The sequence below is a fragment of the Blennius ocellaris genome (genome assembly GCF_963422515.1).
Source record: "Blennius ocellaris genome assembly, chromosome: 18".
Lineage (NCBI taxonomy): Eukaryota > Metazoa > Chordata > Actinopteri > Blenniiformes > Blenniidae > Blennius > Blennius ocellaris.
In genome coordinates this window covers 17683505-17709919 of record NC_137667.1, presented here as the reverse complement: position 1 = coordinate 17709919, position 26415 = coordinate 17683505, and the positions used below count along the sequence as shown (strand labels likewise).

The 26415-nt window shown below is 43.0% G+C and overlaps 1 protein-coding gene across 2 annotated transcripts in view; it reads left to right on the top strand.

Annotated features, from left to right (window-relative positions):
- Nucleotides 1–24100, top strand: part of adgrg6 (adhesion G protein-coupled receptor G6) — a 93053-nt gene extending 68953 nt beyond the window's left edge. The window contains exons 12-29 of one of the 2 annotated variants that reach the window (XM_080514415.1): nt 77–188; nt 390–478; nt 582–646; nt 729–865; nt 1849–2014; nt 2104–2250; nt 2357–2473; nt 2602–2647; nt 3898–4004; nt 4760–4887; nt 5482–5750; nt 6116–6218; nt 7273–7423; nt 8878–9010; nt 11807–11908; nt 13748–13903; nt 14481–14522; nt 21725–21853. In XM_080514415.1, the coding sequence (XP_080370541.1) occupies nt 77–188; nt 390–478; nt 582–646; nt 729–865; nt 1849–2014; nt 2104–2250; nt 2357–2473; nt 2602–2647; nt 3898–4004; nt 4760–4887; nt 5482–5750; nt 6116–6218; nt 7273–7423; nt 8878–9010; nt 11807–11908; nt 13748–13903; nt 14481–14500 (2048 nt within the window). In that variant the 3' untranslated portion in view covers nt 14501–14522; nt 21725–21853. Of the gene's footprint in view, nt 1–76; nt 189–389; nt 479–581; nt 647–728; nt 866–1848; nt 2015–2103; nt 2251–2356; nt 2474–2601; nt 2648–3897; nt 4005–4759; nt 4888–5481; nt 5751–6115; nt 6219–7272; nt 7424–8877; nt 9011–11806; nt 11909–13747; nt 13904–14480; nt 14523–21724 lie in introns of both variants that reach the window. The other variant, XM_080514414.1, reaches the window with a different exon arrangement.
- Nucleotides 24101–26415: the final 2315 nt, after the last annotated feature.

Sequence of the window (26415 nt, the reverse complement as noted above, 5' to 3'; positions counted from 1 at the left end):
GCGGCGTGTCATCGTGTTGGTTTTATTGGTGTTTTCATGACTGTTTTTTTGTTGTTTTTTTTCTTTTGTCCAACAGAAAACTGTCCGGAGGAGAATCCTCTTCACTACCGCTGGCCTGAGAGCAGACCCACCATCACCCAGTACCTGCCCTGCTTCCCCAACAAGGACCAGAGCTCCTCCAGGACCTGGTAACACACACACACACACACACACACACACACACACACACACACACACACACACACACACACACACACACACACACACACACACACACACACACACACACACACACACACACACACACACACACACACACACACACACACAGAGTCATAATATATAATGATACAACGGTTTTAATGTTCTCGCCGCTCTTTTCTTCCCAGTTTGATAAACCTGCAGAACTACTCCTCCTACTGGTCGGCTGCAGACTTCAGTAACTGCACGGACATCGACAGCATCGAGGTCTCGGCAGGTAGGGCGATTCTCCGTCTCGCCGGCGCGGCCGCACAGGTGAGACAGCGCGAGTGAGAGCGCAGGGCGCTTAACGCTGTGGGCTGTTCTCTTGCTCTGGGCAGAAAACGCAGCGGAAGTCGCGGTGCAGCTGGCCGACATCACCAACGATGAGCTGTCCGTGGAGGAGGTGAGAGTCGGCACCGACGTCCGCGGCCGGGTGGTGAAGGCTGGCGGGTAAAATGTCCCTCCTCTCCCTCGTCTCCTCGCAGGTGTCCAAAGTGGTGACGAAGGTGAACCAGCTGGTGAACGTGGCGAAGATCAACAAAACTCTGGCGAAGACCGTCGTCACCATCATCTCCAACGTCATGACCAGCTCCGAGATGACACTGGCACACACCTCCGAGAGGTGGGCTCTGCTCTACTCTACTCTACTCTACTCTACTCTACTCTACTCTACTCTACTCTACTCTACTCTACTCTACTCTACCGTACTCCACTTTACTGTACTCTGTTCCACTCTACTGCATTCTACAATACTCAACTTTAATGCACTCTACTTTATTTTACTGTACTCTACTGCACTCCAATCTACTGCACTCTACTTCACTGTACTCTACTGCACTCTACTGTACTCTACTGCACTCCAATCTACTGGACTCAACTTTACTGTACTTTGTTCCACTCTATTCTGCTGTATTCTTGTGCACTCTACTCTACCTGTAATCTGCTGTACTTTACTCTACTGTACTTCACTGTACTCTATTCTACTCTATTTTAATGCACTCTATTCACACTACTGCACTGTACTTTACTCTACTACACTCTCCTGTACTGTACTCTATTACACTCTACTATACTGCACTCTATTCCATTATATTCTGCTGCACTCTGTTCGACTGTGCTTTACTGCACCTTTGTGGTCTCTACTTTAGTTCACTCTACTATACTTGACTCTACTGCAGCATACTGCACTTTCCTCTACTGTACTCTATTCCACCCTATTCAGCTGCACTCTGTTCAATTGTACAATACTGTACTGCACTCTACTCCATTCTATTCCACTCTACATTGTACCTTTTTTTTACTCAACCCCCCCTCTACTCTAGGGCACTAATATTTACTCTACTCTACAATAGTGCACTGTTTACTCTGTACGCTGTACTCTACTGGGCTCAACTTTCTTCTATGGTACTTTAGTTCACGGTACTATACCAGACTTCATTTTACTGAACTCTGCAGGTCATTTACGCCACCCTTCTGCCCGGCACTCCAATCTACTCCACTGCATTTGATTGGCTTCTACTGCCCTTTACTGTATCAAGCTTTACTTTGTTGAGCTCTGCTGGAGCTTCCTACGATGCAGTAATGTCGACTGTGTGTTCTGCTCAGAGCTCTGAAGACGGTGGACGAGTTGGTGCAGAAGATCGAGTTTGAGGAGTCGTCCATCAACATCACCTCCAAGAACCTGGCCGTGGGGATTCTGGCCGTCGACGCGTCCGATTTCAACGGGACGTCCTTCAGCGCCTTCATCCCTCCGAACACCACGGACCCACAGGTAAGATCGACTCCTCCATACCGACGCTCGGGAACCTTCGCTATAGGCCCACGTGTCTGACCCGGGACGTCGTCCTCTCCTCCTCTCAGGTTGACTTTGAGTCCCAGCAGCTCAACTCTTTAGCTCAGGTCGTCCTGCCGGCCTCCCTGCTGTCCAGCGACTCTCTGAGCGAGGCCGACAGGGCGTCTCTGTCCAGGATCAACTTCATGTTCTTCAGCAGCACCAACCTCTTCCAGGTCAGAGAACCCGGGTTCGTGTCGCGTACAAGGACATCACTCCCCGTGCGGCGTCCTCACGGAGAGGAGCTCACGTGGTGTTTCTGTTCCTCTCTGGTGGTTGCAGAAGGAGCAGGACGGCCGCTCTCTCAACAGCTACGTGGTGGCCAGCAGCGTGGGCAACTTCTCCATCAGCAACCTGGCCGATCCGGTGGTGATCGAGATCACGCACCTCTCTGAGCAGGTGGAACACGTGCAGCATTGTTCCTGTGCTCCCACTTTAAGTTTTCAAAAACGCACAAAACTTGGCACTGGTGACCTGCCGGATGTGTAACCACCATTTTTTTTGTTTCCTTGATTTGTTTCCTGCAGCCTTTCCCGAATCCAGTCTGCATGTTCTGGGACTTCACCATGAACGGTGAGTCTTTGTTGTAGCACTCCACACACAAGAAAGCAACACAAAGTGGAATCATTTGAAATATCCTCCGAATAAAATGCCCACAACAGACCCATTAATGCCAAAAAATAAATAAAATGCCCACAACAGACCCATCTGCACAGACCTCAACACATACACAGAGGAAACCACAATCTAATACGTAAAGAATCAAAACATAAAGTATTAAAATCAATTTAAAACTGAAAATAAAATGAGTAGATTTCTTAAATGCACAAAATACTGCACAATCTGTATTTCCTCACGAAGACACACTTCTGCCAATTCTGAAATAGGAAAATGTATTTTCCTCAGACCGTAAATGTAGATTCTTGTTGTCAGCAGCCCGCTACAACAACTTAAACCGTGTTTACAACAAATGCACATAGAGATGTAAAAGTATTGATACTTCCAATCCCGAATAAAAGGATCATATAGAGACAGAGAGAAATAAGCAGACTGCTCTAAATCTACTGGCGAAGACGTCTCAAGTTGTTTGTGCTTCCTTTTCAAACAGCTCCTGTCCAACAAAACAAACAGGTTCATCACAGTCTGTTTTTTCATAATGTCATTCCTCCTATTGTCCACCAGGGGGCAACACTCCCACAACTTTCCCCTGATAGATTTCCATGTTCTGGTCTGTGGACCCTCTGTACTCAAAATCCACCTGTTCTTCAAAGGAGAGGGAGAACAGTTACCTTGATTAAGACTTATTTAGACATTTATCTCTTTAGATACTGACAAGTAGGTTTGTATAGAATATTATATGTGTCAGTGCTTTTAAAGTAAGTAAGTAAATATTGTATGGACATGTTTATACTAGGGGGAGGGGGGTTTGTAAGGATGAAAATAAAGTTTAATAAAGGCAATAAAGTTTACACAAAAGTCTTTATCGGATTGGTATCAGATCGTATCCATGTCGGGCCCGATCAGGCTCCGATCACAATAAAATGAAAAAAAAAAAAAAAATCAAATAGATTTATTTTAAAGCAGCTTGAACCAAAGTTACCTTTAGTATTGTACAGATATGTGACCTGTGTGCATGAACTGATCATGTACTTCCCCAAGCGTTTATTGTGATGTGTGTGTGTGTGTGTGTGTGTGTGTGTGTGTGTGTGTGTGTGTGTGTGTGTGTGTGTGTGTGTGTGTGTGTGTGTGTGTGTGTGTGTGTGTGTGTGTGTGTGTGTGTGTGTGTGTGTGTGTGTGTGTGTGTGTGTGTGTGTGACCACCAGAGGGCGCTGGAGGCTGGAACGCCGCAGGCTGCAGAGCTTCTCATGAATCCAGCAGCAACAAAACCATCTGCCTGTGTGACCACCTCACACACTTCGGCATCCTCATGGTGAGGCTGCCGTGCTCCTGTGGCTCAAGCTCGCGTTTGTTTTCCAACCAAACCGCCAATCAATCTCACAAACTTGAGCTGCCACTGCCGCCGCCGCCTATTCCGACGCCACACAACGACCGTCTTTATTCTGCACTTATTTCGAGGGCAGGTCGGACGCGTCCAACTCATTTTTGTTGTGCGGCCACATACAGCGCCGTTTGACCCGTGACGGTGAAGCCCACAAACTGAATAGCTCCGATTGTTTTCGTCCACTCCGAAAATATTCACAAATTATCCGAAATTACCTCCAATTTAAAAATTAAAAAAAACATATTATGCAAACTACGATCCTATAATAGTATAATACTACGGTGTTCAGTTAAAACTAGAAGACTCCAAAACGTACTCCTTGTACACTGAAAGTACCTTTCTGATTCTGAAACATTGAATTTTACAAGCAAATGTGGGAGATGTCAGATCATTTGAATATTTAAATACTCCTCTAATGAATTTCCTTGTCGTTTGATTATTTTTTTTAATCAATGTAAAAAAAAGGTTCATGCACCAAATCAGCTTTTGTAAGAAGAATCGGTATGGAACCTGGTTTCACCTGGTCTCAGGTGGTCCATGTTCAATAGATCAGTAGTAGGACACCATATCAGGCCCCGTTTACTCAGATGAACCCTGAAAAGACCCGGGTCTGAACACCCGACTTGCTCCCTCGTAACTCACACCAGGTGACCCGTGATGTTTTTCCCTTCGTGTGCCTCCAGGACATTTCTGGAGCCTCACCCCACATCGACCCCAAGAACAACAAGATCCTGACCTTCATCACCTACATCGGCTGCGGCATCTCCGCCATCTTCTCCGCCGCCACGCTGCTCACCTACATCGCCTTCGAGTGAGTTGCCGGCTGCAGGAACACACGGGGAAGCGCCGCTGTCCCGCATTCGCACAAACTCAAGTCATCCGCCCCAGTCGGCTTCTTCTGAACTCTGCGTGGCAGCCGGCCTAACAAACGCTTGCAGCCGTCACTTTCCTGTTCGTCGAGGACGTTTTGGAGGAGAATGAGAGCCAGATAAGCAACATAACCTCCACAGTTGGGTCTGGATGTCCTCTGGAGCTCCCGCTCGTCTGGCCTGAACCCAGAAACCACCAGAGCGAGGCACCGAGGACGATCCTGATCCACGGCCCAACTGACCTCAACTGGCTCTTGTTCATTCTTCGCTTTCTCTGTTTTTAAACGCGACCCCAGAGTCATTTACATCTGTTTCTATCGATAGTCATCTTTCCCTTTCACAGGACTCACAATCACTGCGTTTCAAGTTTTAACCATTTGAAACGTCCACGACCAACTGGAGGATGAAACCTTCACCTTTGAGAGTCAATTCAGTTTGTTCATGAAGCACCAATTACAGAAAAATAGTGTTGAGTGTTGAGCAGAAAAATAAATAAAGTGAACAACCAATAGGAACAGCTCTCCATCTCGCCCCAGGAAACTGCGCAGAGACTACCCGTCGAAGATCCTGATGAACCTCAGCACGTCCCTGCTGCTCCTCAACATGGTGTTCCTGCTGGACGGGTGGCTGGCCAGCCTGGGCACCGAGTGGCTCTGCCTGTCGGTGGCCGTCCTGCTGCACTACTTCCTGCTGACCTCCTTCACCTGGATGGGCCTGGAGTCCATCCACATGTACATCGCCCTGGTCAAGGTCTTCAACACCTACATCCGGAGATACATCCTCAAGTTCTGCATCGTGGGCTGGGGTGAGTCTCCCGAGGCTCCGCCTAAATTACACATGCACTGATTTATTCAGTCGTTCTTTTATTTCATCTAAATTTTGGGGATTTAAAAAAAAAAAAAAAGTTTTAAGGATTTTCAATACATTTATTCTACTTTTTAATTTTTTATTATTAAAAATGTATTTATAATTTTTTTCTTTTTATTTAGTTTTACTTTTTTCCCATTTAATTTATTCCAGTATCTAAAACATATCAAGATCTCACATAGACCAAAAATCAAGTGTTTTTTTCTTAATAAAATTTTTTTTTATTTATTCTCTTCAAATATACAAAAAGTATTGCTTGTTAGGTTGATTGATTGATTGATTGATATGTGTGGTTTGTTTCAGGACTCCCTGCAGTGCTGGTCTGTATCGTGGTCTCGGTGGATAAAAACTCTTACGGTCTGCAGGAATATGGAAAAGGACGGTCGGATGAGGGATCGTCAGAGTTGTAAGTGACCATGGATGGATGGAGAAATAATACAATACATACCAAGCTTGTATATATAATGATATTTACCAATTTATATATATATTTATCATATTTCCTGTAAGTTATTTACTCTGTGTTGAGCGACTCTCTAGAGAATTCTGTGTTATCGTACGATTTGTCCTAAAATAAATCTCCAGATAATTGAGCTCATGCAAGCTGAAAAGAAATCAGGTTTCTGTTGATCAGACTCAAGAGATGGTTTTCTGGATTGATATTCCAGCTGTGCTGTGCAGATCTAGTCCCCAGAAGGCCGACGTGCTGCATGTTTCACATGTTTCCTCACTCCAGCACCTGAAAGTTGTGAAGCAGTAATCATCGGCGTATTAGAGCACGAAGGTGCAAATCTGTGAAAGACGAGGATTATTGAACAGTGGCTCACAGTCGTAGAGGCCGAGTTTGGGGGAAGTTACAAGGTTTCAACAAAGGAAAACCCTTTTTTTTTTTTTTTGTGCAAAACACTTTAAAACAATGAAACGCCTGATCTGATTCACAAAGCCCCGCCCCTTTCTTCATCCACCAATAAAGCAAGGCATTTTCAACGGCTTCAGTAATTGGCTGAGAGTAGATTGGAAGATGTGAGTAAAACATAGGAGGAAAAAAAGCAACTTTTCAGAAACACTCTGACTCTTTCGCCGTGAGGGGGGGGAGGAGGGCGCAACTTTTTAAAACGGCTCCGACGCCATATCAGTGAGAACGAGGGAAAACACAATTGTTTCCTTTTCCGGGCATCATTTTCAAAACGTCGCTGTGTAAACGCAAAACCTTTCTGAAACGAAAATGTGTTTTCACTCCAAACGCTGCCGTTTTAATTCATTCTTCTGCGACTTGAGCCGCTTCGTCTGTGAATCCTCCCCATCGGAGGTGAAACAGGAAATTGACGAGTTTGGGGAACATAAGGAGGAAAAACATGAGATGTTCTTTAGATACTTTGAGAAACAGTTAAAAAAAACAACAGTTACATAAAAACAGTAGGAATAGCAACTGTTGTATTGATGTATTTCTCCTCTTTCAGTTGCTGGATCCAGCGGCCGGTGGTCTTCTACGTCACCTGCGTGGGCTACTTCTGCCTGGTGTTCCTGCTCAACGTGGCCATGTTCATCGTGGTCATGATGCAGATCTGCGGCCGCAACGGCAAGCGCAGCAACCGCACGCTGCGAGAGGAGGTGTGCACCCCGCCCTGCTCTTTACAGTCTCCCAACACACTGCTTTTCTTCATGCGATTCCTTTTCACTCCTTTACAAACCAATCAGCATTACAGGAGACTGCAGACAGTCTCCTGTAACGACCAGGATTGGAGACTGTTGATGTATTTATATATATTGTATGGTGAGAAGGAGAGCTGCTTTATTTATGGGGTTTACCACACTGGATCACGCCTGAGCTGATCGTGTTCAGGAGCCTTTGAGGGATTCGAACCAGCAAGTTTATGATGAAAAGAATCTCGTTGTTCTTTTCTGATCGTGCAATACCAATATGATGAATTACGTACTTTGAGATTTGCTCTTCCAAATAACACTTGCTCTTTCTCTTGCCACCAATTCACACTCCGCTTGGTTTCTTCTACCATCAGAACTCCCATGATCAGTGTTACCGGCATCACATGACTCTCACATGACCACTTCTACCGGTAATAAGTAATCTCGATACTCTTTCCAAGCCAGTAATCAGATTAAAGTTACTTCTCCAAGTCACTTTGCGTTACTGTCGTAGCGTCCAGCAGGACGGTGGAAAGGAAGACGAGCTTCTTGTCTGAAAAGAGGCTTCATTACTGAACAGAACCGATAAAGATGAAAGACACACACACACACACACACACACACACACACACAACAAACTAACGTCATCATTGAACCCTATCATTGCGACAATAACACAACTGAAGAGGTATATTTTTCCTGAGTCAAAAAAGTAACTTTTAAGAGCAAGTAGTCAGTATATTAACAAAGTTACTTTTAAAGGAGTAACTAGTAATCAGATAACCTTTCCAAGGTAATCCTCCCACAGACCAATAAACACACTCACAATATGACGTATCGGAAAACCTTTCGTTGATAACACATAGCATAACACATTGTTATTGTTTATAGCACATTGACATCCTAAATACATCTTCTTTTTTTTTTTTACCATTTCTGCTTTCGTTTTCAAAACGCTTGCTCTCGAGATGCAAACTTTTAAGAAGCGGAAACGCAAAAACCATTCCTTTTCACTTGAAGCGTCACATTAACTTGGTGTTGATAGCTCGTAGGTGTGAATGTGAGTGTATTTGGGATTGGCTTCAACCCCACAACCATCCAAGGGCTATTGCAGATTGATGCATGATAGATGATGAGATATTCCTTTATTCATCCCACAGTGAGGAAATTCCATTTGGATCAAACGAGGATAAATTCTATCGTTGTAAGGGCAGAAATGCTGCAGCCAAGAAAGTGACTGGCTTTATCGAGAATTCTGCTTATTATGCTGACATCTTGTCACATGTGGACTGATTACAATTAGTTCAAACCGTATGTGACCCCCTGAACTGAATTGAGTATGACGGCACTGGTTTGAACACCAAACAAAAAGGACATGCAGAGGAAACTGTAACCGTGGAATCTCTTCTGCCTCCATCCAGGTCCTACGAAACCTTCGCAGCGTGGTGAGCCTCACCTTCCTGCTGGGGATGACGTGGGGCTTCGCTCTGTTCGCCTGGGGGCCCGTCAGCCTGCTGTTCATGTACCTCTTCGCCATCTTCAACTCGCTGCAAGGTGCACAAACATCCCAGCTTCAAAGCTAAACAATTTCAACGCTTTAATCTATTAGATGTATATAAGATTTTTGCTGCTTTGTTTTCTTAATATACATTACTTTCTAGAAAAATATTTGCTCTCACAGCCGTGGTCAGCTGTGAGAGCAGTGTGCAGAGTAATCATGTATGAATACTATGGCGAGCGCTGCAGAGGAATTGCTCTGAGTCGAGATTCTTTTCTGCCAGCTGATCACCAGAGGCTTTTATTTTGACATGTACAAACGCAACCGGAACTTCACAACAGGATGAGTCTCCACACAACACATTTCTCACTCATGGTTGCACACCAACATCCAACAAACCAAACCAAACTAGACAAAATAATTAACTATCTGAACCGAGGAACAAAAACACAACACAAGCACAAACCAACACACACAACAACCCTCAATAACCTCCGGCAACACATAACCTGAACTCCCATCATGCCCTGCAGCGACCAACTCTGTGATCGCTACAATACTCTTCACCACTAGAGGGCAGCACAGAACGTTGTCGGTGAAATCGAAACTTAACAGATGTCAGTCTAGTTAATCTCCACCACCACCTCCTGCTCCCATCTTGTATCAAAGTACTGTGTCAGTGACAGTGATGGAGAAGTTTTTGAAAAGGAAAAATGTGAACCAGGATCTCAGCTCTTCATCCATCAGGTCCAGGTTTCACACTGAGTGACTCAAAATTAAAAAAAGAAATTGGGAAATACTTTTTTCTGTATTTATTTGATTCCTGTTGATAAAGCATTGATGAGAAGGACTTTATATTGTTAATATAGGCTACATAGTTTAAAATGTTAACATTTTCGGGTGGTGGTGTGCCTCGAGATCTTTCCAAAGAAAGAAGTGTGCCTTGGCACAAAAAGGTTGAAAAACACTGCTTTAGTTTAACTCATTTCAAGATCATAGAGTATCTTAATCTTGTCCACACCATCGTTCACTTTAGTTCTGATCCCATCAGGAGGTTATTCCTATGCACCACGGCGGCCATTAAAAATGATTTGTACCAAGTGCTGCTCAATAAGACCGTCTGGCTGCGAGGGCATGCATCACACATATGGAGACATTTTCATTCCATATGACTGTTTTAATTTAATTTATTTCACGATGCAGAAACACTGCGGGATGAAACGTGATACGAAAGACTTTCAGACGAGTTTATGAACTCATTCATTGAGATCAGCTTGGAAAATGAGACATTTTCAGGCTGATTTATTGAAGAGCTGTTTCACACCGATTCGAGCTCATGCATCGAATTATTGCATTACTGAAGCCGTAGTTAAAGATCTTTAATCGTAATAAAATGCAATTATTAGCATGAAAACACATTGAACTTCTCGTTTTATTCGTAGAAGATTAACAGCGTGTGAAAAGCAGCTTCAAAAGAGGATTTTGACTTGATTCTCGTTCAACGTGAAGAATTCAACACTAAACAAAGCAACATGCAAACTGCTTCCCTGAGCCAGCGCAGCGAGTTATTCTATCTCTCTCTCTTTTTTTTATCGATTATGGATCAAATTAGAGTTTCTTTCCTTGATCCATGATGTATTTTTCAAAAACAAACAACAGAAAATTATCTGATGTAGTTCTGGTTGCTATTTAGTGTAAACGCTCAACAGGCCATCATTAAAACACATGTAAAATGGAAAAAACTTTAACCACACTAGTAGAGAATATTTCTTCACTTTTTTGTGTGTTTGTGGCGTTTTAAATCAAGAAAGACATTATTGGAAAGTCTACTAGAAGTAATATAGTTCATGTTTTATAGATGAAACAAATTAGATTATGAAACTGAAGATTGGCATGCATGTAAATTGAAAACAGTGATGGACCCAATATAGAACCTTGTGGATTATGATGCAGTATATTATATTTATTAGAACAATGTTCAGTCATACTGGCAAGACACTACCTTTAAGATAAGAATGAAAGCACTTTAAATTATTTTTAGATAAACTAACCAAATTATAAACCAATCTAAAAGAATGTCATGGATGAGATTATCTATAGGATTAGCTGTTTGCTTCACATTTACTATTTCATTAAACTCCTAATCAAAGATGTTTGATGTCAGTAACTTTAGCATTAGCATGTATCCGCTGTCGCTTTGCTTAGCATTAGCATAGCTAAATAGCCGTTAGCTCTCCGTTCTAAGAACCGCATATTTCTCGTTTATTTCAACTGTTCTCTTGTGATTGGTTCCCAAATCCTTCAAAAAGTTCTAGCATTCAGATTATAGAGCATCTTCCTCCCTTGAACTCCAAACCACGGCCCGGACAACTCATTTTTAATTGGCCTGGAGTATGGCCCAAACGTACTAATTGTTGGATCCTGCAAAATCATAGACAATTACATCAGGTTCACTGAAAACAAAGCAAAACTTTCAAGTGTAAAATTCAAAGTTTTTATAGCAATATTTTACGAGCCCCTGAAGTAAAATGTATATTGTATTTTCATATTCATATTGGTTCAGCGATGTGCTTTTAAATACAGCAAGTATGTTTCTTCCGTAACATATTTGGTTTTTGGTTCGTTCAACATCAACTGGTCCCACAATTTATCACAAGTCACAATGTAGTATTTAGTCGTCCACATTGTATTTGAATACATAATTTAAGGTCCATTTTTCAACCACCATATGTGACCCACGGTGAATAAAGTTTGGACACCCCTGCTCTGACTGGTTACTATTTGTGAGTAGTTAAAGATAACTAATTGTTGTGTTTAAATCGAGTTTCTTTTCTTTGGGATTTGTTTCTCAGGTCTCTTCATATTCATCTTCCATTGCGCGCTGAAAGAAAACGTGCAGAAGCAGTGGAGGAGGTATCTCTGCTGCGGAAAGTTCAGGCTGTCTGACAACTCAGGTAACTGTGAGGAGGGCGGCCGCGTCTCAATCAACACGTCTACTTTCATTTTCTGTCTTTTGCTGCTGGCGTTGGAGAGGGTGAACTGTCGGAGCTACATGTTGGATCTCATTTTCCACGCTGGCCTCTCTGCTCTGTGTATTTTCTCTCGTGACCCATTTGCTCTGTTGTGCGCTGACCTCGTGTTTCCATCATTTTCCTCTACTTTTGTCCTCTCTGCTCTGCTCTGCCCTCACGTTTCCATAAGGACCTCTCTGCTCCACTTCGGTTGGACCTCATCTTCAATACCACCTTAACTGTTGTGCTCATAGCTGCCCTTGTGTTCCATGGTGGCCTCTCTGCCAACTTCATCTTTCAACACTTTTTCTATTTTCCATACTGCTCTTTGAGTTAATTCTTCTTGACAATCTCAGTACTGTGCTCTCCTTTGACCTCATGCTTCCACGTCCACCTCTCTGCTCTGCTGTCATCTGATACTCATCCAACCTCTCTAGTGTGTTCTGTAGGGATGTTTGGTCTCCACAGCTGCCTTTCTGCTCTGCTGTGTTCTAGCCTTATGTCTCCACAGCTACCTATCTGCTCTGCTGTGTTCTAGCCTTGTGTCTCCACAGCCACCTCCCTGCTCTGCTGTGTTCTAGCCTTATGTCTCCACAGCTACCTCTCTGCTCTGCTGTGTTCTAACCTAAAGTCTCCACAGCTACCTCTCTGCTCTGCTGTGTTCTAGCCTTATGTCTCCACAGCTACCTCTCTGCTCTGCTGTGTTCTAGCCTTATGTCTCCACAGCTACCTCTCTGCTCTGCTGTAATCTGACCTATATTCCAATGTTGATGTCTCTGCCACTGCAAAGCTGTGTTTCCACTGCAACTTATCTCTTGTGCTCTGGCATTAGTTCTCCACAGTGGCCTCTCTGCTCCGCTTGGACCCTATTTTCCATGTATTTGTCTCTGCTCCATCTTTTTTTGAACCAATTTTTTTTTCACACACTGATTTTTCCGCTCTGCCATGCACTGACGCTGTATCTCCGCTACAACCTCTCTGTTGCTCTGACATTTGTTCTCCACATCAACCTCTCTGCTCTGCTCTGACCTCACATTTCCACTCTCTTCTCCCTGCCTTGCTTTTTGTTGACCTAATTTAATTCACCTCCCACATTGCTATGTGGAGGAGCTTTGGCTCAATACGGAGCCTGAAGATAAGTGATGTCGTATAAACCAATAGAAAACCTGTGCAAGCTCATCAGTACTCCGTTTTCAGCTTGATTGTGGTTCTCGTCCCTCCGTCCATGTGTCGGATTGAACTTTTCTCACGTGTCTCCTCAGGCATCCCGTCCCCATTCCCACAGCGGCAGAAAAAAGGAAAAGAATAGATGCTTTATTGAAATATAAATCCTCAGCTTAGCAGCTAATATAAAAAGAAATGAAATGCGATCGTTCTGCTCCGACAGCGAGGCGTCCTCCAGGTGCACTCGCAGCGTTCGCTCACTTTGAACTTCAGACCAAACAGTCTGAAGGGAATGCTTTTGTGTGCAGAGAAATCAGAATCACACGACTGAAGCTGTTTCGATTCAAGTCAAAATGCGGAAAGCCTTCACTTCAACTCAAACGAAATAGGATATTTATACAATTTAATTTAGGATAGACTTCACTGGACCATTTTAAAGCCTCACATATGTGCAGAGCTCTATTTATTTTGTAGTTTTTAAATGTTCTGCATAAAAAAATACTCAAACATCTTCATTCAATCAACTCAGAAATCCATGTTTAGTCCAGTAAGTCAGCCCAGTGGTTTGGAAAGTGGACTGCAGGTGGTTGATTCCTCTGTTTTGCTCCCCGATTGCAGACTGGAGTAAGACGGCCACCAACAACACCAAAAAGGTGAGCTCGGACAACCTGGGCAAGTCCCTGTCCTCCAGCTCCTTCGGCTCCAGCACCGCCAACTGGACCTCCAAGGCCAAGGCCACGCTCAACCCCTTCACCAAGAGACACAGCAACACAGGTGAGGCCAGAGCGCAGAGCAGGAAGTCGGGTGTGTTCACACACGATGCAGAGAAACGAGGGAGAGGGAGACCAGAGGTGGCAATTTTTTGGGACTCCCATCGATTCTATTTGTGTTGTATTAAAAAAAAAAGAAAAGAAAAAGAAAATGCACGGTTGTTCCAAAGCACTTAGACAGAGTGAAGCTCGGTCATCCCACATGAGCAAGAACAGGCAAAAACTGTTTTACTGGGAAGAAACCTTTGTAGAACAAGACTGAAGAGATGGAGAGGGAGAGAGAGAGAAAGAGAAGAGACAACTGGAGGGAGAGAGAGAGAACAAGGCAAGAGAAGACGACAGAAGAAAGACTGACCGACCAACACAGACGACAGAAACAAGAGTGACGGTGAAATCCTTCGTTGCTTGCCACCTCTGGAGAAGGAAACATTTTGAGTTTTAGTCTTGTCCTGTTTTGACGGCTTGTTCTGAACTTCACTTCCCTTCAGCAACACATTCCTGATTGAAACATGCGGCTAGACTCTGTACTTTCTTCCCAACATGTGACGTTCTTATGTATGTATTCTGTGTCTGGTGTGTAGAAAGCTCTTCCAACCATTAACAGCAGCGGAGGACCGTCGGAGGTAAAGCTCAAGCCGATTGGCCGATTGCCGTCCCGCTTCTAGCACCATGTGATCTGCTCTGCCTTTCCCAAAGCGCTTGTGGTCAAAGTAAATCCGAAGTTAAAAAATGTTTTAATTAAAGGTTCATTTCAAATCAGATCAGAAATGAAGGAGAGAAAAACAACGACGTGGCTTTGAGAGCATTCGTTTTGGGAAAGCAGCGACTGCGTTGTGATTGGCTGGTCATCATCACGTCGCACAAGTTCACGCTATCTTGTTAGCAACCTGAGACACGCTGAGTGCCACAATCACTTGAGTTTTTAACTCGTTCACATGGGCTAATGCATAAACTCCACCCACTCAGTGTGCCCAGGGATGCAGAAACAAGCGCACCTGGCCAGCGTGCATCCTCGCTAACATCAGCAGAGTGTTTTACTGATTTGGTTTGTTTTTGTTATTTTTTTTGTTTTTAATACGAGCACAGCAACACTTTGCTAACAGTGTGGTTCACGTTAGAGTGAGTGATTGCTGTGTAATCAGGGTTTTCTGATTTAAACTAACACCACGTTGATGACATGAGGATGTGTTTCTGTCCACAGCCCTTCTGTAGCGGCCCCCCGAAAGCTTTCACTAAATTATATGGACATAAACCTGAGATTTGTTTCTTATTGTATTCACACATCAGCCATTTTTAAAAGAACTCTTGGCTAAAAGGGGCTCTACAAAAAGGCAAAATGATTGAAAAAATAATGCTGAAAACAACAAGAAATGGAAAAATTGCTGAAAAATTTTAATTAATGAGAATTTATACAAGAAAATTATTAAAACAGCTCAAAGAATAGGGTGAAACCGCTGAAAATGTAATGAAATGTTTACCATCCTGAATCGTAATTGAAAATTAATGGATGCAACCTCAGATCCATTTTTTTTTACTGGACATCAAAACTATATGTATGAAACATTATGAGCTATGCTCACCTAATCTTAAAGCTTGGACATGCTTTGCGGCTCCAGTTAAATTTGATTTGGTGGAAAGTGACAAAAATGGCTCTTTTGGTCATACAGGCTGCAGACGCCTGGACTAAAAGAGATTCTCTCACTGGAAGCCATCACATCAAACATCAAACATCAAACATGCATTCTTCAAACTAGCTTTATTCTATACAATCAATCATTACGTGTTTCAAATAAGGCTGTATTATATGAAAACTTGCAATATACCATAATGACGTATTTGATTTCATGTCGATTATAATGTGTTTTTTAATACAACATGTATTTTTTCACTTGCCCCTAATTTACATCTGCTCTGGTTGTGCCTTGCTTGTTTGGGTTCGGGTTTTTCTCCTGCCTTGTACCTTTTTCTCCTTCCATAATTCTAATTCTATCTTTTATACTTTGCAGACGATAAAGAGACAGTCCATGAAAACTTAATTCATTACAGGTTTATTTAACCTTGAGACCAATTCCGGACTGGATTCGGGGGAAATACACGTTGAATACGATGTTGTTGGACCTCAGACAACAATGTCAAACTGTTGAAAAACTGTCTAATATGGGAGCTTTAAGTCTTTTCTATCCACGGAACTAAATTAGCTCCACTAGTGCAGCAGCTGTCATTATGTCCAAGTTAACGATCCAAATAGTTATAGATATTTTCTTATTCAGGCTATAGACTGTCATGTGTGGGCAAAATAAAGTCTGGCCTTTGCTGCTTTTACCTGCAGTGTGAATGTATCTCACTGTTAAATCGCTGTCCTCACAGGTTTGGAACTTTGGATTTGATTCAAACAACCTCAAAGAATCCCAGATGTATAGATTTTATAGAAATCATTTAATGGACTGAAAGAAATTTGTAGCACATGAGGTATGAATTATCCAAACAAAGCTACAACAGCACATGTTTCAGCAATGGGAAAGCACCTCTTGGTCATGATAAGTAGATAATTCGTCGTTGACACGCTTGCATGTGCGATCGGAGCTGAAGTTTGTTGTTACGTCAGTTAAAATTGGCTCGACGAGACGCCCAGAGCAGTTTGGCCTCAGTTAAACCAGAGCTCATTCACAAGTACGTTTTACAATCTCACACACATTTGTTTTTTATTTAATGTCAGTAAAGTTTGAGTCTGAGATTTCGTCGATGGGGATAAAATATGAAACATCAGATTGAACTTTAGTCAAAACACAAAGCTTTACCGCTTTATTACAACTGTAAGTCTAAATTAATGTAATAGCGTGATACAGATAAAAAAAATATATATATATTTCAGTTGCATAACTTTTACAGGATTATCATGTGTTTTGCTTTTAGAACAATGACGACTTATCGCCATTGGATTTACCCTTCACACCAGAATCAAACCAAAAATTGCATTTGCAGTAGCTCTGACCACGGTTGTTGTGTAAACAGAGACCCAAAACAAAACAGATTGTTTGCATTGTCACTTGAAAATGCTGCGTAAGCGAGGCCTCGGGCCACTCGCCGCAGATCAGCTCACGGAAACAACCAAACAATCCAGGCGGCTCTGTGACTCCGCTGCTTCGTCTACAGTCGTTCTCCTCGCTCTTCATCTGCAACGTGTTAACTTTGGCTTGAGATGATCCAGAACCGAGGCTCCGCCGCCTCAGTCTGACACTCCAGCGTTTCCTTTGAGAGGTGAGCTCGGCTGTCTCGCCGAGTCGGAGCCTTCTTACTCACATCATGACTCGCCCATCCTGAAAGTTGCGCGAGCGTTTTAAAGGCTCCCCCGATCCCTCTTCAGTGAGACAGCTGAGGGACGTTTGCATTACCGTTTCCAGCTGGAATTTCTTGATAGGAAACCTCCGAAGTATGTGGCCTCGGTCGGCGTGTGGCAGTTAGCATGGAGACCCGGGAGAATAAAGCTCGTGCACTTTCAGATTAACGTGTTGGAAAAGCCTCTATCAGTTATGAATAAAGAACCTGATTTAATTGACTCCAAATGTAACCAAAGAATACCTTGGAACCTCAGTGTTTGTCAATTTATTGGCGGCAATTTGAATCGTTAGTTTACCAAGGTCTCCAACATCAACAGACCTAAATGATTAGATGTTTTTGGTTTTTTAATCCAGCACACACTGATGCTACGAGTGCTGCACGTACACGCTTGTTCAGTGTTTTCAGTCTTCATACTGAAATATTCAATACTATTCCCAATTATCAGATGATTCAGACACAGATCTTATTTCCTAATTAACGGAAACTGAAAAGAACATCCAGCCGGGAATGATAAACCAGCTACTCTAAGCATGTGTTTCTAGTTTACTACTCGTGTTGTGAAAGGATTTTCATCATTTTAACATATTGTTCCTCTCGGTATACAACTGGGTGTTAACAGGAAGTAGAGCGTCTATGTACCATTATTGGTCATGAGTCGTGGTTGACATCCACAATAACACTTTCAAGTGACAACACAAACCTTTTGTTGTATTTTGGGGGTCAGTTTACACAAAAACGGAGCTCAAAGCCACTGAAAACTTTACTTTTTGAAAACGCTCCATTTCCACATTGACTGGAAAACACCACTTTTCTGAAATGCTGCTACTGTGTTTACTGTTCACTGTGTGTTTATAGTGTATTGTTCTCTGCATTCCTTGACGAGGAATCACATAAAAAGACGCTGAGTCTTCGTCTTACAATCAGGTCTCCAGATGTTTGAACTTGATGTGTCTATTATAAAGTCCACTGAAGTAATTATCACAGTGAAAAGCTGCACACAATGTTGGGACTCATGGCAATAAATAAACAAGATCACAGTTGAATTATTATGTTGTGTAATTGGGCAGCATCACTGGCATGATGGAAGACTTTGGCTCAACGACATGACTCGAACACTCGCCCCATCATTTCCAGCTTTCTGAACTATCTGATGGCAGCAGAAAGCCAGCTTGCATATCTTCAGTGCTGTTTGGTCTCAACTGATTTGCATGCTTTGGGTCGGTTTTCAAAACCCCAAGGAAGTCTTACTCTGAAGGAAAACAGTTGTGTTCTCATGAGCACCGACTCGGGGGGGGGGGGGGAAACAAGAAACCTGACAGGAGTCGTGACTGCTTCTCGTGTCTGTTAGACTAATACAACCAACAATTTAAAGCCTCAAGCAGGAGACTGATGACAGATGTGGCAACACATACAATTACATTCATTAAGCTCTGTCGAGAAAGTCAGTGAATGGCAGACAGTAGAATTGTATCTATTGCAAAATTCGAGTTTTATTTCAATTAGTTTTTTTTTTGTTTTTTTCTTGGTTGCTTTAAAAGTGGCTGTTCGTTTCCACATGGTTGTCTCCAATGCATCTCATCAAAGTGGTGTCAAATTCATTCAAATTCAGGGGTCATATACAACACAATCTCAACAGTTCTCTCAACAAAAATAAAGTGTAATCCTCAATCCAACCTGTCACAGTGCTCGTCTTCAAACTAATGTCAGCCCCTGTTTAAACAACGTTTTAAGTGAAAACGCAGCCGTTCGGTGAGTTTTTGTTTGAGAACATTTCTGCGTTTCCCCTGCAACAATTTGAAAAAGATGTCTCAATACATGGAAGGGGTAGAAATGCTGAAAACAATGTAGTTAGCATGTTGCTGTTGGTCAGCTTTCACACCTGCGCCAAAATGAAGCAGACTTTCCCTGAAAGTCCCTGAAATGAACTCTGGTCCAGATCAACCAGGGCTGGTGTGAACGCACCGATAGTCCTCCCCTGCAGGTCTGCTCAACCACACCCCTGTACCACAGTTCCATCCCCCCCCCCACCCCGCCCCCGTTTCCATGGAGACAAAGTTTGACCATTTTCAAAAACTTCCACCTCGGGACACATTTTCAAAAAGGTCTAATTTCAGTGGCTCTGAGCACCATTGTCAAGTAAACAGACACCCGAAACACGACAGTTTTCACTTGAACATGTGTAAACGGGGCCTCAGTAAAACCCAGTGTATTCATTGCAAGGATGTCATTCTTACTAAATAATTCACGGGGGCATCATATCACGTACAGACAATCCAGAAGAATTATTTATGTGATTGAATAGATATTTCTATAAGATGCTTCACATGTGGCACCTCGCAATCAAATCATCTGCCGACCAGTCCATGAACATCGTTTTGATTCATCGCTCATGGCCGTGGTGCCAGGCGCTCTCATCCAAAAGGAACACCAAACACATTTCTGACAGAGCGCACCGGTTGCAGTTTTGACACGAATTAAAGAGTATGTTTTAAAATATATCTGTGCTGTGTATTCATTGGAAGCCTTGTCAGAACAGCATCGGCGGTTTGTACCTGGCTCAGTGCGTGTTCCTTAGCACCACACATTTTCCATATGTTTCCGATCCGGCGCTCTGAGGCTGAAACAAAACATGTCTCCGGTCAAAAACGCAGCAACAGCTGGGAAATCTCAAAGATCGAAAAGCTCTCGGGCTTTAAAATGCTCATAGCTGTTTTTCTTCATCGGGTATGCACAAACTCTTTGAGAGGTGATCGGTGGATTAAGTGGAAAATGAAATCCAAATACAAGCAAGGCTGCCGTTGGGAAGTCTCGATATGACCGACTGTGGACTTGCTTGGTTTTATTATCCTTTGGCTCATAAAGCCTTTGAAATTTCACAGTTTTCTCTGACTGACAAGAAGGGAGAGCGGACGGCCTAGTGGTCGACACTCAAGCAGGATTCATTTCCCCACAGAAAAGACATGACTGCTTCTGCACAGCAGAGCAGGAGCTATTGCCCAGATGTCTGCGAGTTGAGTTGAATTGATTAGCAGTTTGCTCACTGGTAGATTGACAAAAATACAAATACTTCCACACAGTAGATAAATGACACAGAAAATTATGATAATGAATATGTGAGTTGTGTTTTGGACTGGACTGTTCCATACCAGAGATGAAACTCCAACATTTTCATTTCCTACACCTTCAAACTCGGGATATCCCGATCGCACTCCTTGTCCCCGATACAGGTCCCATTTTTCAAATTTGAGTGTCGGCCGATACGAAGGATGGGGATTGATAAGGTTTCTACGATTCGAATTGAAACACTGGGAACTGGTTCTCGATAACGAGCAGTTTTCCATTCCCATCCCCAGCAGACACAATACTTTTGCGATTTGATACTGATATTGCTATCGCAATATTGCAAATATACTATATTATAGTAGCAACTTTCTTCACTCTGCATCTTTGAACCTAGTTGTCGGAGAGTGTGAGGCTTTCGTGTACTTTTTCTGACCGAATCAGATCCATCAAAAGATCACGACTCTGCTGTGATGTAACTTTTGTTACTAACAACATGAACTTTATTGCCGCCTGGTCTTTGTGGACATTGTACTTACATAGTGCATTTCCATCACTTTGGCGTCACCACTGATGGCTGCTGCCATGTTATGTATGTGCTTGATGGAGAGCAGTGTGGAGTCCAGTGTCTTACCCAAGGCTACTGACATTTTAGTGGCTAAATATTAAGTGTGGTACACAGACTGCAATCCATTGAGGCAACTTGGATTCACTAACAGGAACCAACCACATTCAGTTGATTCTTTTCAAAGATTGTAATTTAGGGTCCTTACTACCGTGAACTTGCTGAGTTATCTGTCTTCCTCTCTGTTGGCGAATCCTTGTCTTTTTCTTTTTACGAGCTCGAGATTTTTGATATTCAGCAGGTCAGCTTTCATGTCAGATGTAGTTATCGACATCCCTTTTCAAAGAAATACAGATGTCTCAATATTTTTATTCAAACCACGTGAGAACGTTTTATTCCCTCATAAAGGCGGCAGATCGAAGGGAATCTTCTGACTCGGTGAATGCAGCATTGCGTAAGCTCAGTGGCAATGTCCTTGCTCATATGCAGACACTGACAGCACAATAATAACACTTAAAGCCTCGCATAATCATTCTTGCTGTATTTGCTAGGTCAACTTGAAGTTTGCTCTGCATACGGTGTAATTCCAACCTTATGTTTTCCTTGCCGTGGGATAATGAAATCTAGCTGAATGTTAAGTGAAGGATATTGTTTTAAACGTGTAACATAAGCTCAGGAAGCCAAGCCTAAAACTTGTACTAATAATGCTTGAGAGGGACATTGGGCATAGCGACATTTATTTAACTGTAATCTGATACACTGATGGACAGAGCAGATGAAGTCACATTCTTCACATTCTGCGAAACATTGGATGATTGCCGTCTAATCAGTGTTCTCTTCCTCTCGTGTTCTTGGCTGCAGACAAATCCTACTCCGGCCAAACCGGCCCCAAATGCATCTCCTCGTCCTCGTCCTCCTCGGAGGCGGAGCCAACCTCCTCTGTGTCCTCCTCCTCCTCCATCCTGCCCGTCAGCCAGATGATCGACAAGGTCAAAGGTTACTGTTCCACGCGCTCCGACAACTTCTACAAGAACATCATCCTGTCCGACAGCTTCGCCCACAGCACCAGGTTCTAACTGTTGCCGTGGAATCCGGGGGAAAACTCTTTGGCGTGATTCTGCCTGCAGCTCCACTGATGGAGAACACATCAAACACTGTAGAACCTTTTGTGTTCTGGAACTACACGTTCCATTGTGGAGCTCTTGATCGACCGACGCTACATCCTCTAGATCCTGCCGCCCTGAACTCTGGAGCGTTTTGTGTTTTGGAGGCATTCCTAACATTGTAGAACTCCGAATAGGGCCAAAGGTGTGTCGTCTGGAACTGTGTCCAGTATCCTAGAGCTTTCTAACAGCAGTCCAGACTGAACACCGTGATCTGAAACTTACAGGCATTCAGCCACATATTGAGAGACTCTTTCACAAAATAGGGTTTTAGAATCCTCAAAGCAACATTGACACTGTTTTCCACAAGCTTCACCGTCATGGTTCAGGTCTTACAAATCCACAACATTTGTTTCACCATCTTTCCACCATTTTCCATGGCGCACAGAACTCTGGGAAAAGCATTAAAATCCTAATTACTGTGTACTTTAATGTGTTTCACAATGTACATTGTTTGTAGAAATACTTTGTCGCATCAATGTTGATTGAATTTATAGCAAGAATTCAAGATCTGTGCTCTACATCGAGTGCGTGTTCACACTTCTCGACTTCTATTGAATTGAAATATCCGGTGGAATTTCCCTGTTGAGTTAAAAAGCTGTAGTCACAGTGTTGAACGAAACAAAGTGGAGCTGTGTTCCAGGATGGTTGGCATGAGAACAACGGATTGGCCCAACGAGTCCAAGTCAACCAATGACAGGAGTCACATTTGTTTGAAACGCCCTTAAAGTAGATGTGGAACTCTGAAAAGACTAGTCCTACACCTGTCACCCAAAACTCTCTACTTTGGAAGACGTTTGTCCTCAAACCCTTCACACATCCAACCTATTCAACCAAAGCTTTTCTGATTTTAAACCTTTGTTTTACTACCTACTTTCTCACACCGACAGTAAAAAGCCTTCATTTGATCGCCATCGGATGCTTAATGACGTACATTGTACGTATACTGTCTCTTGAAGCTTTAGTTTTTTTCCCCCCCTGTGGTTTTAATTCTACTTTTTTAGCAAGAATTAAAGATTTTGGCCACGTTTTGTTGGATCTGTGCAATTTCCGTGTTAATGAAAATTGTTGGACTGAGTGTGAAAGCTGCCACCAGCATCTTTCTTTAGAACTGTCTCCAATGTTCTAGAACAGGGGTCTTCATATGCTTTGAGAGCCGGTGCCCTGCCAGTTTTAGGTCTCTCACACATCTGAATGCAATAAGAGGCTTGTTATTGGTGTTTTTACAAGCTTGATTCTCGCCTCAACATCAGATTGAGGTGTTGTGAAGCTGGGAGACTTAAAACCTGCAGGACACCGGCTCTCGAGACCCGGATTTGAAGACCCCTGTCCTAGGACTTTCTGACAGCATCATCTAGAACACATTCTAGAACTCCTTCCCAAATTCATTGAGAAGGTTTTTAGCATTTCAGCTATGTATTTGACCACGTTTGAATATGTACATTGTCTGTAGATATACTTTATGTCAAAACTTGGTGGTTTTAATCGAACTTTCATCAAGAGTTGCAGATTTTCTACATTTAGGATGAGGTCCCACCTGTTGGACTGAAATCACAGGAGACATGATCATACTCGCGATTAGATGAAGAACAAAACATTGACCCAATATGTCAACCAAACAAAAGTCCTATCGGTAGGAATCTACAACTTTGATTTTCATTCGCAAACTATTTTCTCATTCAGAAAGTTCACAGCACTTTGTGTTTTTTGTTTTTTTTGTGTTTTTTTTTAATACGTAACAGGGTCTCCTAGTAGATGTTGAGACATATTTTAGAGCTACACAGGGTGGTCAGAGACGCTGAAGCGCTTCTACTGTATCATATGAATCACAGAACCGGTTGATCTGGCTGCCAAACGGCATAACTGAGAAGAAATGAAAGAGGGAGAGAAAAATGAGAGAGAAAAAAATACAAGTCAGCTGTTTAGTTTTTTTTTTGGTTTTGTTTTGTTTTGTTTTTTAATACTGTGATGTTTGTTTCAGCAGGCCATTTGTGCATGTGCGTGTGGAGCCATATCCTATGTAAATATTGATCTATTTTATTCTGCGTGCATTATTATATAGTGTTCAAACCTGTTCCGGATGCTTTGCTTTTTGTTCATGCCTTCACCCGCTGTACATACAAACCCAAAGATTCTCCAACAGAACAACAACGGCGAAACAAGAACGCACCCTCCTGAACGTTTCGATCTCCACGAGAGGACCGTTGAGGGCTCATTCAGAGAATGTTTCGAATTTAAATTGCAACCAGAAAAATGTCTCGGGGCTTTGGCTCGTTGGCGCTTTGTGTCGAAAAGCTTAAGAGTCAATGTTCGGCGGCTCAGGGCGAGATGATACAATCAAACCAGTGGCAGCTGAAGCTCTGCTCGCTGCGTGTCAGCCAAAGTTTAGCAATCCTACATGGTGCCGTGAATAGCTACGACTCCTCTGGTTCAGATGTGTTTTAATAGGTTTGTTTTTTCTCAGATAGCCTAGCATGAGGAGCCTCTCACTTTTCAGCTGCCTGGATATCGGACACCGCCTCGGGAATTTTAACAAGGCACTTCATGCCCCGTCCCAACGCAGAGCCTGCTTTCAGTTATCCTTTCATCAATCAGACACAATGGCCATCGACTCAGGACAATTGGAGAAAATTTAGTTTGTCAAGCTTGACATGATCGAAAAATCTTTAAACACTCACAAGTCTGACCGACCTCTCAAGAGGACGTTTCACTCGGAAATGGTTCCTTTTCAACCTGTTGACAGCAAAGACTGTGGACCGTCCAGAGTAATCAAAACATTATTTCTGGAAATATTTGGGGGATTATTCTTAGCACCACATGTGAAATCATATCCATGTTCCTCACATCTGAGGATCCAAGGAGAAAAAAAAAAATCTGCGCAAGTGCGAGCAGAAAGAGAAAATCTGTCTGAAATTTGTGCGACTCTGGTCCTCCAGTGATCAAAATTCATTCTTAATTGTCTCATTGATGTATCTCGACATGAAACGGACGCCGCTGCATTTGGTTTCTTTTGTGGAAATTCCTCGGTTTCAAACCTTCCTCTGTTCTTGGGCTTTAACTCGTTCACCAACTTCTGATGTGTGGTTTTGCTTGATGTGCTGTAAGTAAATGAGTCCTTCCCCTTATTAAATCTCTGTCACATACATGTCTTGAGTACATAACAGCTCTGTCTGCTCCTCAACATGAACACGAGCTTATAAAGAGAATTTAGCCTGGATGCTTTGAAAATAAATGAGTGAAAATAGGAGAAAAGTGGCTGAAACACTACGAGTTGGAAATAACGAGATTACAGATTCACTTTTATTTTGCTGCAATCCACCTTTTTTCACTGTCAAACATCTATTTTTCATCCAATCTAGCGTCCTGCCTATGTTGGTTTGCACTCTCGACCCATAGGCCTCGTTTATACGACAACATTTTCTAGTGAACACGGAAAACATTCCCTGAGTTTTGAGTTTCTGCCAGTGACAGTGATGTTTGGAGCAACAGAAAAAATCTAACTTTTGAAAACGATTCTCGAGGTGGAATCTCTAGAAATTGCTCCGACGCCATGGAAACTGGGAGAACCCAAACTTTTTTTAATCCAACTGTGTCTCTGTGAAATGAAAATGAAAAATTAAAAGGTTTTTGTACCAAATTACACATGTAGTGAACACAGAAGACAGACAGAGTGGGGCTGTTTGCGTTTTTTAGTGTTGAGCATAAATGGGGCTTTAGGTGACCCACCTTACTCTGCTGCACATTGACTTTTTAGATGTTGGTTGTACGGAAGAAAGAGTGGATGCTTCCACCGTCTTTCAAAATTAATATTTTCAAATCACGATTTACAGTGGTCAGTCACCAATCAAAAAAAAAAAATAGCTTAAATTAGCGGTGATCTGATCCAGCTGATCGGATCAGGATCGGATATCAAAGTCCAAAAACGTCAAGGTGAAACTTGCCGTCAGCCACAGTCAGCTGCGACCAGTTGCAGTATCTCAAGACTCTGCGCTGGATAAAAGCCGAGACCCCTCTTTAACCCCGGTGCGTCTGAGCCACATAAACTGCTCGCTTGTCAATGTACAGTTCGTCTCCACATGTTTAACCAGACCGTCATCTGCACCGAGGGGTGAGACTTGGCGGGGGAACACAGAGGCCTGTCGGAGCTCGTCAGACGTCATCGTCAGACTTCAGCCGCCGGCTCACGGCACTTCACACGGAGCCGGCGGGCTTCAAAAACCCATGCAGGTCGAGACCCAACGAGACTGCCAGGAAAGCCCACTCCACGTTCCCCCCCGAGTGGCAGAAGAATGAGTTCTATAGCCCCGGGGGACAGTGGAAGAGGAGGCCTGGCCCCGTTTGGCAGCTGCAGTGGCATACCTCAGTGGTTCTGGGTTCAGGGTGAGGGTG